General features: G+C 36.2%; 1 protein-coding gene across 1 annotated transcript in view; it reads right to left on the bottom strand.

The window, feature by feature from the left end:
• Nucleotides 1–13,633, bottom strand: part of ITGA8 (integrin subunit alpha 8) — a 107,522-nt gene that overhangs the window by 38,797 nt on the left and 55,092 nt on the right. The window contains exons 21-22 of the mRNA XM_005518772.3: nucleotides 8,310–8,402; nucleotides 2,664–2,743 (exon numbers count right to left, since the gene is read on the bottom strand). Coding sequence (XP_005518829.1) covers nucleotides 2,664–2,743; nucleotides 8,310–8,402 — 173 coding nt within the window. The remainder of the gene's footprint in view (nucleotides 1–2,663; nucleotides 2,744–8,309; nucleotides 8,403–13,633) is intronic.

The following is a 13,633-nucleotide window of genomic DNA, read 5'->3' on the forward strand; positions in this document are numbered from 1 at the left end:
ATTGGAGTAAGGCAGTGTTAATAAAGAAGACAGGCTTTGTTAGGATAAAATTTATTCTTATGACTTTAAACTTGTGACTTTTGCATGACAGAGTCTTTGGGTAAAAAGAACCGAGGTCAAGTGTTTCTTTCATTTTCTTATTTTCTTCCCTCCCCTATCCAGAGTGTTTACATTTTTAAAACCACTTAGTAGTTCTGAAACTTAGAGATCTGAAAATAGATCTCTGTGTTTAAAACCTAGAGCTCTCATTGTCTTTTCTTATTGCAAATCCTTACTAATAAAGGTAGTTTTTCTTCAAAAGGCTACTCCTGTGATTATAGCCCATTCACATATAGAGAAAGGTTTGCAGGTTCAAATTCATGAAGATAGTGAAGTAATTACAGAATTAGAATTTATTTAATTATAGGATTAACAACACTAAATTTGGATTTTTTTTTCAGTCAAGTGTGGTCCTCTTTGATCCATGAACACTATGTTTCTATTGCTGTCCCAGTTTGCTGTTATCACATCTGGGTAGCATCAGTCCATTGGAAGCATTCAGAGGAGGTCAGCATTCCCAGTGACTGACTCCTGAGGAGTAAAGAGCAACATTGCTTTGATCCAGGCTTTCTGGTTACAGATTGCTAAAATTAACAGCAGCTCTAATTTGTTTGTAAATTAATGCAGATTCCCATCAAATGTTATTTGAACTTTAATGTAATCCTCTATAGCCATTGAGTATAAATGTACAAAAAATGTTTGAATTACAAAAATTATTATGCCACTACTTTTTTAGAATAAGCTGCTATCCAATTTGCATATTCATCCTACTTTCCACAGACTTAAAATATAGATTTTGATCATATATATCTGGTATTCAAACCTTGTTCATGCTTTATGGCATTTTTTTAGAGAAGAAAGTAGTTTAAATAAAAGTGCCAAGACATCTCTCTCTCTAAGGGGTACATAATTGCATAGCAACATGCACATGAGAAAAGGAATCAGATTTCAAGACACAACTCAGCCTCTAGCTTGTTTCTTATAAGTAATGAATTTCAGTTTTGCAAACCAAAATATTCATTTTCCACTTGATGTTTTGAAGCAAATTAAAGTTCTCTCTTTTGAATGAATTAAAGTAGGGCTCAAATTGAAACATATTCTTGCCTCCATTTAGGCAATTTCCTCTTTTTGCCTCACAGAGTTCTGTTCCCTTTTTCTTTTAGGATTGTTTTACCTGTTCACTAAGGACATAGAAACACACAAACTGTCCTGCTGCTTGTGAATGAATGTATAAAGCAGTGAGTTTTAACTGTAGGGTACATTCCCTATGCAAGACATTTTCCTCTTTTATTCTTTCATTTTTTGTTGTTTTTTAAATAGCTGTGTGTTCTTCAGCATTTTCCTACAAGTTTGTAGCCCAACACATTTCCTTCCTTTGCATTTTAGTGAGTCGCACTCATAGAGGAAGCATGAGATGTTACTGTCTACTGAAGTTGAGACTTATTCCTCAGGAAATTCTTGACACTTTTTTAAAACAGTTACCTACATTCAACTCTTATTACCTAGACAGATTTAACAATCCAATAGCTCTACCTTTCCAATCCCACAGTATGAAAAGGGTAGTGACATGAGCCTTGGATAACCATTTAAAACTATTGCTTGCTATTAGGAAATGGATAGTGGCATGGACAGGGGACCTACAAGGTAAATGTTGTGCCTCTCTCTAGAGGAGCTCATGTCCAGGCTTGCATGATCCCCAGGCACATTCCAGGGAGAGGGCTGAGCACCTAATGGACTACTGTGGCATTGCTGTGCTTTTCCTGAATTTCTGTATGCCCTTTCCTTTCAAGGGTTACATTATGAAGACATGACTTACACATTTAAAATGTCTCAGTTATTTACCATCATGTACATGATCAAGGCCCTCATTAAAGACCAGACATTAGCAATTAAGTCTCTGTGTGTAGGGCAGAGAGGGCCCCATACAGAACTCCAGTGTGTATTTGATGAGGACAGATGGAGCAGAAGCCCTGCTCCTACTGAAAAAGTCCCAGGTTTGTTTTTGCTGTTATCCTAACTCAGCCCACTCTGTGCTTTTTTGTCCCTGTGGAAGAAGTACTGCTCAGCATAAAACACTAGATTCTACAGTATTAATATGTGAGGCCCACAAATGGGGAGGAATCTAATGCAAAAATTAAAAAGCTTCACCTGCATCAAACTGAAACAGTTCTCTCCATGCCAGTAAACCTGCTGAGCAGATTTTAACTGCTTTTTTTTATTTTCTAAATTTTTGTGAAGAAAAGCATGTCTACTTTAATTCAGAACATGGTATATTTGCACATATTCACCTTTGTTATAAAGTGATTACTGTTTATTAATTCTGAAGTAGAAAACAAAGTTCGAATTTGGAAAATCTATAGAAGATCCTTGGATTATTGACCAAAATCAGTTAACCTGAATATTAAAGAAATAAGACTTATTATACTAACAGCTAACAAGGCTCCAACCTCAAAAATCCTCCTGACATAAGCTACCATTGGAAAGACCCTGAAACAATTACTGATACTCAAGAGGGACCTTATTATATAATAAACATATTATATACTTATTATATAACATATATACTTCATATGCCAATAAGAATTAATAATTTAATTGACCATGCTCTTGATAAAATATCTAACCTTTTTATTTGCAGCTCAAAGTTGATACTGAAATCTGCATTTTCAAAATGCTGAACAGAAAATCGAATGCCAGTGGAGAACTGAGAAAGAAACAAAACAACAGGTTACTATAGTTGATTTCTCCAGATCAATAAAGCAATACTGTTCAACACTGCATTTCACAGAATTATACTGGATACTGTTGTTTTTTAAAATTAGTATGAAATAACATCATCTAGTTGTTCTCAGGAAAAAATACCATCCTGTCTGTGTATGTCACCAGATGGAAAACTTGGCTGAAGAGAGGAAAGATCAGAGAAATAGAGAAGCACATTCCCAAGAACACAGCAGTGGGCCCTTCTTCATCCAGACAGTCTTTGCTTTGCCAAGCCAAGCCAAAAGAAAATAACAGTTGTTTGGCAGCTCTCATCCCTGCCTCCATCCATGCATGCCTTGGTCCAGGTCTGCAGGGATTCCTGGTCCTAGCACTGTCTCTGCACCTGGGAGCTCTGTGCTGCATGCTTGTGTTAGCAAGGTGTTGTGGGGCTGACTGAGCACTTGATGCTAAATTAGCAGCAGTTTTAATTTACATTTAGTTTGAGTCTTTTTTTCCATTGCAGTTCTGTTAAGAGGACTACAGCTTCAAAGTTGTATTTGCAGTTCAATTTGCCACAACTTGGAGTGAGTGACCAGAGGAGAGAGTAAAACACACAGTTCCCAAAACTGAAGGAGGTAAGTGCTTCCACTGGTGCTGCCTTGCGTTTAAGCAGATCTAGCTTCCTCCCTTTGACAATTTCCATTTGTTTTGCAAGAGAGGCAGGGATAAGCAGATCAAGTTTATTGAGAGGAGAGAAGGGCTAACTAGAGGAGGAATATACAATAGCCCATGTTGGGGTCTCTGTTAGCCTCTTGTTGGACGTATTTACAGCCTCAGTGTATAAGTGGCAAGTAAGAGGAGATGCCATCTGCCCTCAATGTAAATTAATTAAATTATACTGCAATGTTTAAGTTATTGTTTTTGATTATTTCAACTGCACATTTAAAATCTGGTAATTTTAAAAATGTGAGTTTCGCAATTCCTACAACTTCTCACTCCCCCTCTACCTTCCATCTGCCTGATGGCAGAATTTTTTGCAGGATAACATGCACATTGTACTTCCATTTTTTTAAAAAGGATGGTAACACATAGATATATTCTACATGTGGAGAAACAATCTTCCTGAGAAATTAATCAAAAGGCATCAGGAAATGAGGACATCATTGCCTCATTTCTGCCAATGTCTGACTAGACTGGGGGACAAGGGGGTAAGAAAAAACAAGTTGTCTGCTTGGCATAATTTCCTTGGAATATTTAAGGAAACCTTGTCAACAGGACAGGACACACCAATGTAGGGACTTACATTTAACATCAGCAAAGATGAGAAAAATTCTTCTGTGGATGTCATTTAATATGTTTAAGCAATTCCTTTTTCCCACCAATTTTTCAATTTTTTTTCATTAAATTCTCATATTTCTTCATTTGCAGTGGTGCAACACTATCCATCACCAGAACAAAATCTACCTGTTTCAGCTACTTTCAGCTGATTCATGCTGAAGCAATACTGCCACCATAAATGGAATGGTGAGTTCAAATCTTTGAATTCTAATTATCTTATTGTCATAGTAACAGTTGATCTCTCCTTTTCAAAGCAAAATCTTTCAGATGAAAAGACAGTGCTCATAAAATTACTCACAAGTTGAATAGCTGACTTGGAATAGGTATGTAAGCTCTTTTTAATTTTAAGCTCACTTTTTGGAAATGATATTAGCAACTCTATTGATATTCCATTCACCTTTAAAAATATAATGACTTTAGTCTTTTAGACAAATATTTCCAAATATTAAACTCACTATTTCTCTTACTGTTTTTACTGACCAGTCTAAATAAATTTGTTTCCACTTATAGCAGAAAAGATATTTGATAAACCAAAGATAAAATTTTCATCAGACAGAGCAAACATGAACTGCAGTTTTGATGATCTATTACACCCCTGAGGCTTAATCCCCTATTTATTAGTAAAACATGCTCCTACTGTACAACTCTAATAAGTTGCAGATGTTGTCTTTGTATAGTCATATGACTTTGTTAATGTCAAGTAACCCTTGACATTGCTACTAATGATGGGGCAAAGATGCTCACATGCCCTTGCTGAAAACCCACTGAGGCCAAAGGAGTTTAACTTGCTTGAACCTATAACTTAGCAATTACTCAACATCCTCATTTTAGTAGGACATAAATTTTATCAAAACAGTTTATTTTTACCTAAAACTTTCAAAGCGAAGTTCGTTTCATTAAAATTGCATTATTTCCATGTTTGTAACATCATGTATCTTTGAAATACACGACATTTCTGCTATTACTAGTAAATTTTAATCTATTATGTTTGACAGGATTTAGGAGAGCTGGGAGACAGAACTGTAGCTTTTCTGAAGTGTCTTACAATGCATCAGAAAGATAAAACCTGGCGCTCTTGAAGAATCAGTTTGGTGCATACCAAGAAATAGGCAAGATCTTCCAAGCATCCAGTCTTCTAACCTTCTTTCTCTTAATTTCTATAAACTTCCAGATTTTTCTACTAGAATTTTCTCACTTGCTAATGCCACTGAACAGGCATTAGGAAGCTTGTCAGTCTGATCCATTCCAGTGTCATAAATAAATATGTTGAGCAATCTTTGCCAGTGAGATGTTGTCATACATTTAGTTTGCATTTGGCATTGAGGTTTTCCTTACCGATTATTTTTCTCTTCATTTTCACTCTTTCATCTTTGTTTTCTTTTTTAACTTCAATGATATTACTGATAAGGTGAAGTATTTTTTTGTGGCAGTAAACAATTTTAAGGACTCAGATGACATAATGCATTTTGAAGATGTAAAGTGTCAGACAACCCCATAGTCTGCTGCAGTAATATCCCATGGATTATATTACAAAATCCCGACATAACCCTCATACTCAGAAGTTGATCTTCAAGAGGTCAAGAATTCTAGGATTTCAGGGTGCTGGCAAGTCATTAAGGTGACTCAATAGTTAAGGAGTTTTAGGAATGTTCAATTTTGACCTTACCCTTCCTTCCCACTCACAACTTCCACAAAAAGTCCCTTTCTGAATATTTTGAGAATAACTGATCTCCTGCCAGAGCAGAATTGTTTTTCAAAATTGGAAATGGATCAGAGCAACCTTTTGAGATTTATGCAATTTGTACAAAGGGCTGGTATTTTGCTTTTGGAAGTACATTTGCCATCATAAATAGGTTTGGACTGAAAAACAACAAGTCCTTTCACCTTTACTGAGCTTCCAGGAGAGCTGAGCTTCAGAGAGCTTCAAGATAAATTTAGGATTTAAGATTTCACTTACTCTAATCAAACAATGTTGCCATCTGGCTTTGTAATGCTCTACCTTTGTATACCTCAATTTTAAAGGGCTGGATTATTTTCTTATAAAGTAGAAAACCCTTGAATATGTTATGAACCCTGCTGTTCTATTCTGCTACTTCTCTCTTTATGAAGTAGTTTGCTTAGGAGTATCTGGTAATGGCACTTACAGTGGTCCTAGAGTTGATTCTGAAGAAAAGAATTATTAGTTCTGCTGTGAAAATTCATAAAGAGGCAGGTGAGAGTGGTAATGTTTTAGTGGCCACCAAATGGCATTTCTGAAATATTCACACTGCTAGCATTTGGGTGAAGGATAATGTGGAAATAGGGCTTTGGATTCAAAGGGAGGAGTATGAGGGTCTGTAGTCTAACACCCCTACAATCAGACCTTTCCATCATTTATGCTTACGACAATATGCAAACTACAAAGATTTTCTTCTTGGTATACAAATTAGTGTCTCTTGTGTTTAGTCTTCCTTTTCCAGCAGGTTTTATGCTCTCCTGTCCCACTCCAGTGCATCCCAACCACCCATAATATTCTTGTCCACTTCTGTCTGTATATTGAGAATTTGCTTCTGCCTTGAGACTAACTAGGAAACTACTAAGCAGGTAAGTAAAACAGCTGTCTTCTCAATACAAGAAATTATTTGCCTTGAATTGGAAATTTGTCTCAAGCTTTGGCCCATCATTGTGTCCCATCATTCCATTATGAAAATTCCATTACTCAGGAATGTTTTCAATTACTTTCACTTTTTAGGATTTTCATTAAGTAGAATAAAACAAAACATACAAAATCTTTTGGCCTTCCTGTCTATGTCCTTCCCAGAAAATGTTTATAGTAATCTCTTCAGTCCTCTAGTTCAAAGTTGTTCAATGGAGAAGGAACCTCACTAGGAAAATTCCTCTTCCCAGGAGGTTCATCACCCAGAGTTGAATTTTCAGTGGTTTCCACCTCCCTGTAGTCCCAAAGAATCTCTGGGACTGCCTGTGACTATGCAAGCAGATGACTGTACGAGACACCTGCCCTCATTCACGTTCTAAATTTCTATGGCTGATCTGAAGCTATTCCTAAAATCCAAAGAAACTTCTTCTAGTCCCGATCTCCAGTTATATGATCCATTTGGCTCTTCTGTCAAGGGTCAGACATGAACTTCTTCAAGATTAAAAGAGGCCAGGAAAGTCCCCCTCTATAGAGAGGCTGAAGATCGAAATATTGATCTTCCATGGGATAAACCTTAGTACAGATTTGGAAAATACCAGAGAAATTTGCTTTGGTTTTTTGCAAAGCCATAGGTCCAATATGAAATTCAAACAGTAGTAGTTTTCAATTAAAAGTTGCTATTTATTCCTGATATATGTTTATGCTGTCAACTGCTTTGATTTTATTAGGACAGTTTTTTTTTTATCTAGGTATCAATAGTTAGATTTTTTTCTTTTATTTAAATATTCATAGAACTTAGGAAATTATGAGAAACACTAAACTCATCCGCAAGAACATCCATAGCTGAACATTCCTGGATTTAACACTTCTGGGATTTCCTGGATTGTCTTGTCATGAAATAGGGATGAAGAATTATAATTGTGGAATTTTTTTATCTCCAAACTTATTTTTATCCTTATCTAGTGTTCATCATCAGTTATCATACAGTTCTGCTTTGTCCAAAAACAAGGCTACCATCATTCCATCCAATGTGTAGTATGATTTATAAGAGGCTGTTTTAGGAAAATCTTCAGAATTAAAATAATAACTTTAAAGTGAAAGTTTATTTCAAACACAATTTCCTAGATATAAATTGTTTTAAACTGCTAAGACAACCCCTATGTACTCAAGATGAGAATCAGACTGAAGAAGTTGTCACTTACTATACATATATCTATATATTTTAAGTACAGGGTATACTAAAAGGGAGAAATAAACCAATCATGTTATAGATTGGAATTCTCACTATACTAGTATACTGTATGTATATATATACAACTTCTAATGAAATGATAGTGATAAATTGAGTCACTTTCACTTTCTTTCAGTGACATAAACCTCAAGTTCTAGAATAATTAATCTTTTAGGAAAACATAATGTTAATTTTTCAGAAGCACAGTTCTGCTTCTTATTACACCAAAAAATTCTTGTCCAGGTAAATAATTTGGTTTATGTGCTGCTTATTGGGACACATTCTGATAATTGAATAAATTTCCGTTTGTTCCCCTTTAAAATTCAATTAGATAAAAATCAGTAAATGCATCTGGTTTTCCCTTACATTTGCTCCAGCCACCATGGGGTTCCCAAGATCACAAACCACCATTCTAGTTTCATTTTCCATCTTGTAATCACAGCTCAACACACGCAGTGCCTGCAACAAAAGGACACCAATATAGAGGTCAGAGATCACAGTGAAATGTATCCAGTTGGGAAAGTGATGCCTTTTTGACTGTGACCTATCTTTTAATTTCAGACACCTGCTTAGTGCACTATCAAAACATTTAGTTGGTTATTGTCAGACAACGGGGGAAAACTGATGCCAGGGAAAAACAAACAGGATAGTTTCCCAGTACGTTAAGAATCGTGATGAGATCACTCTACGTCTAGTTTTACCATACTGCTTTGCTGTTGTGAATCATTCCTATAGCCATAATGACTCAACAGAGAAACAGAGTATCCAAACTAAGCAAGAATAGGTCTCACAGTAATTACAGTGTCACCATCACCAGAAGTCTCTATAATGAATTTCTGACATTGGAAAACTTGAGTATGGATCAATTCTAGATCTTTGTTATCCAATCTGTGGTAAAACCAAATGTTAAACACTTCTGTAAAAACATAAACTGTTATGTGAGTTTATAAATGAGCAACAAAAGAGATAGACTTTCACGTTATCAGATATAAAGGTTTTATGTTTATAGCAATCTTTATCACTAGTAATATCTGTAAACAAAAACTCTGCAAGAGGAGGAACAGCTATAAAATAGTGCAAGCTAGGAGATATAGAATAAGTCAAAGCAATAAAATGTGGGTTTGTTTTTGTTTTTTCTGTTTTCCTCTCTGACATCTCCAGTAAATGAAGGTATTTCCATATATGTGCAGAAGTAAACGAGCTTTGTAAAAGCAGGATGCAGCAAGTTGCATTACATTTCTGCTCATTTGTGCTTCTCACAGTGAACAAGTTCATGCCCTTTACATAAAAAAGACCTGGGAGATCCCTGGACCAATTTTCCCTATCTGTAAAAGCCAGCATGGACATGCTGTCCTCATAATTTCCTGAGTTTAAAAGAAAAGACAGGGCATGTCCTAAACAGAGTCCATATGAAGCATGCCCTCAGCACACACCTCATTGTGCACTGACATTTTTACAGTTTGCTAGGAAGAAGTGAAGTTTGTTACACAGCATGTTCAGTGCACTAATAGCCTTCCCAAGCTTCTCTAGGGTTGGGAGGGAAGCATTTTTATACTCTTTCCAGCTGGTTAATTAGAGGTGGGAAGCAACACATGGGAGAAAAGAGGGTGTTAACACAGTTGGAGTCAAACTTGTCTGGAAAATTGTCCATTTGATCTTGATGTGTGGGTTTATAATTTTGCTTTTGTTGGGGGAGGAAGGTTGAAATTTAGGTTTAAAAGTTAGAAATAAATACTGATTTATATTATATATTTGTAGATAGTTTCTTTAAAGATGCTGTATCATAGACCAGCACAGAGTAAATCAGCCCTTTTCACATCTTTTGTTTGTCCCTCAAAGGCTGAGAAAATAGAGGTATTTTTCAAGTAGCTCCTCTGCAGTCTGGAGGCTATGTTTCTAGACTAAAAATGATTAATGGTGCAGGATTTATATGACCAGCATCACAAAAGCTAATTTGTGCAGTATGAAGATGTGACAAAGGGTCAACTGTGGTAGAATTCCTTCCATAATGAGATTTACTGTCTTTGTTTTTACATTGATCACCTTTCTGAGGTGATTAAGTACAAAACAGGAAAATTAAAATCAGGCAGGAAGCTAGCAAGAGCTGAGACTTGTACACCTACTGTTGTCAGTATTGGTGCATTCAGATGTAACTCAGCCAGATGGAAGGGTTTTCCACAAAGCCCTTCTACCTGACAGTGGTAGCAATTCACATTTCTGTAGCAACACATGGTTTTTTAGCAGCCTTGAGCAGAAATAAAACCCCAACATTAACACATGTGTTCCCAGGGTGCATTTTAACTAGAAAGTGATTGGATGCTTTAAGTAATCCAGGCAGTCTACAAACTTGAAACTCTCTTTTGTGGTTGTAGTGATGAATTACTAATTAATACCATAACAGTTAAACACAACAGGTTGGCAAGTAAAAAACTTCCGCTTTCCTTTACCATCACCTTCTAATTTTATTTTCTGAGGAAAGAGGGATGGATTAGGTACCATCTTCCAGTTGATGTATATGTATGCATCTAGTTGATGTATGAAGAGTAATCTTTGCCTTCACCAAGCTCAAATCACATCTCATCTAGCCAGCCACAGTGTACCTAGTCTAAGAATTTCCAAGTAAGACAAGAATGTTCCAGGTCTTTTTCTTATTTTAAGAGTGCCATGCTTTAGTTCAGAAAAGCATGGGGGAAGTGACTCAGGGTTTATCCATTGCAATACCTATCTGGATGTGATCTTTATCACTCTGCAGTTTCCAACCTCAGCAGAGGCAGTTCTGCCAAAATACATGTTTTTGGTGTATAACAAATATCTGTTAGTGCTTTGTATTTGCCTGATTTACTAATTATTCCATAAGAATTTTTAAGAAACCATAAGGGTCCCAGCTTTTGCTACTAAGGCAGGATTGAGCTATTTAATATGTGCAATTCTGTCATGGAGCAAAGGATTAGTGCACTGTATTCAGGCAATGGCTGGGGGTTCAAACACACACTCATGCTAGTGACTGTTGTAGTATAAGAATGTACCATATAGCAGCATATATTTTCTCTGGAACTACTGCTGGAAATATGAGCTAATATAACGTGATTATACTTTCTTCATTGCAGCTAATTTCAGTAAATTCATACCTACTGCATATGAACAATTATTGCAAGGCAATGGTTTCCAGGAACTAGTGAAGCTGTGGTAATTTTCTCATTTACCTGGTCTCTGTACCTTCTAAGTGCTTCCACAATACAACTGATGAAAAACACACTTTATTTCATTTAAAGTCATTCTACTTCAATCCTCAGCTTTTGACTGAAGGAAGTGTCAGCATCTGCAGGAATCAATGAAGATCCAAAATCATGTCCCTGACCTCAGACCCTAGGATCACACACATTCACTTGCCTCTCCACTTGCATGTGATCACATTTGTACAGAATGTTGTTAATTTTTTTATGCAGTTGCACAGTCTGTGTGCAATATTCTACAGAATCAGGTCTGAGATAAGAAGATAATGCCAACTGAGGTAGAACAAGCACTATATTGTGTAAAGCTGAAGGGAGGAGGTAGAGGCAAGTGAATTTTCAGTTAAGTTTTCGTCTTCAACAGCTTCTAAGTGTAATTCAAATTATATAGAATAACACAATACATTATTAACATGAAATGAAGAAAAGAAAGCAGGGCTGGACAGGAGGCACTTAAGGTGTTTCTCTATAAAGCACTTAACGTGTGTTTTTTTATTAAATAGACTAAATCCAGAACAGCCATACAACAGACAAATATCCTCTATAAATAAGTCACTTTGAAAATATGACAGTGTAATTGAATTATTTGATTCTACAGATACTTCAGTTCCATCAGAAATGTATCAAGTGATTTATTCAGCTGATTAAATTCCATTTATTCTGGTCTTAGTCTACCTCTTTTGTTGGCTCTGAGGAGACTCTTATCTCTGCCTTAATACCAGGAATTCTGCAGTCTGGAGAAAAACAGCTACACAGAGGACTGTAAACATGGATGAAACCAAGAGGAAATGCAATCCCAGAGGCAGAGTTTTAAGAACATGATTGCAGTGGGCTCTACCATAAATCTACCTGTCTGCTGAAATTGGTCTGCATTAAATTAAGTATATTTCAGGAGCAGTCACAGATGCCCCTTTGTCAGGATACAACATAAACACAAAAATAAGAACTGAAATCCTGATTTCACTGCAACTGACATGAAAACAGTAATTCTCATCTCTAGTCCATGCCTCAAAAAGTGCCTGCAGATGGAGAGACCTTTTTTTCCATATAGCTCAGTGTTTTCTGCATCCAGTGTGACAATTTCTTCTGTTATCCTGTCAAATTGCTGTATTTTCTCAAAGCCCTGTAAGTTGAATGAATTGAGTCCCTCTCATTTATACTCACTTATACTCTTTTATACTATGACTCCTAAGAATTTCGTCATCCTGGTAACAGAAGAATTTACATTTAGAAAATTTTAGAAGAAATTTACAGTATCAATTTTTTTCCAAATGCACTTAGAAGTTTATAGTTTAGTTTACTTAATGGAACCATAATATTGCAGAAAACATAGTTTTAAGAAATATACATTTACCATTTAAAAACAATACAAAGAATAAACTTAATTTCAGTGCCATTTTTAATCCTTGTGAAAATGGTCCTTGAATGCAGAAAGAAAGACATTAAAAATTATGTAGAAAGCAGGACTAATGTTTTGATCCTTCTCAGAAAGAGCATGATGACATCTTTTTGAATGGAATAAGTATGAAAAGCAAAGAATATGCAATAAATTATGTGTGGGAGTAAGCTAAGTAAATGTGGACAAAAGGAAGGCAGTTTTTTATAAATCTACATGGATTCAGAATTGGATTTTTCAGAAAGGCATTTAATCTTTCCCAAAATCTGAAAAGAATATAGTACTGTGTTTCCTGTGTTTTTAAATTTTGTCTTTAAAAGAAAAAGTATTCTAACTTTAAAAACTTCCCAAGCCGTCCTAGTTTCTCTTTATTCTTCCAAAGCACCAGGATCTCCCATGAGTCTACTGTGTTGGCACTATAAAATTAAATTTTTCCTAAAATCATAAAAAGCTCTGAATTATTTCTCTAGGGTCCAAATTGGAAGGGACCTTAAAGATCATCTTGTTCCACCCTGTTGTGGACAGGGACACCTTCCACTAGACCAGGTTGCTCCATCCAACCAGGCCTTAAACATTTCTAGAGATGGGACATCCACAACGCCCCTGGACAACCTGTTCCAGTGCCTCACCACCCTCACAGACAAGAAATTTTCTTAATATCTAATCTGAATCACTTTCTTTCAGTTTGAATTTATTCTCCCTTGTCCTGTCACAACATGTTAGTGTAAGAAGTCCCTCTCTGTCTTTCTTTTAGGCTCCCTTCAGGTACTAGAAGGCCTGATGCAGCCCAGGACACGTTTGGCTTTCTGGGCTGTGACTGCACACTGCCAGCTCATGTCCAGCCTCTTGACCACTCCCACCCCCAGGTCCTTCAAGTGATAGATATGTGCTAATACATGCTTGGGTTTTGGAATTAGTGCCACCTCTGCCACCTCTTTTGGACTGTTCTGTCCAAAAGAACAGTGAAAGATTTCTAAAGAGGAATAAAGGAAAAAGGTAACCATTTTTAGCACACTAAAGAGAACTTTAGTTTAGATTACAGTCCAAAAAAAACAGAGGCTTTG

This window comes from Pseudopodoces humilis, chromosome 1, assembly GCF_049639895.1.
Source record: "Pseudopodoces humilis isolate 2021_Gansu_Grassland_sample_001 chromosome 1, ASM4963989v1, whole genome shotgun sequence".
NCBI classification, from domain to species: Eukaryota; Metazoa; Chordata; class Aves; order Passeriformes; family Paridae; genus Pseudopodoces; species Pseudopodoces humilis.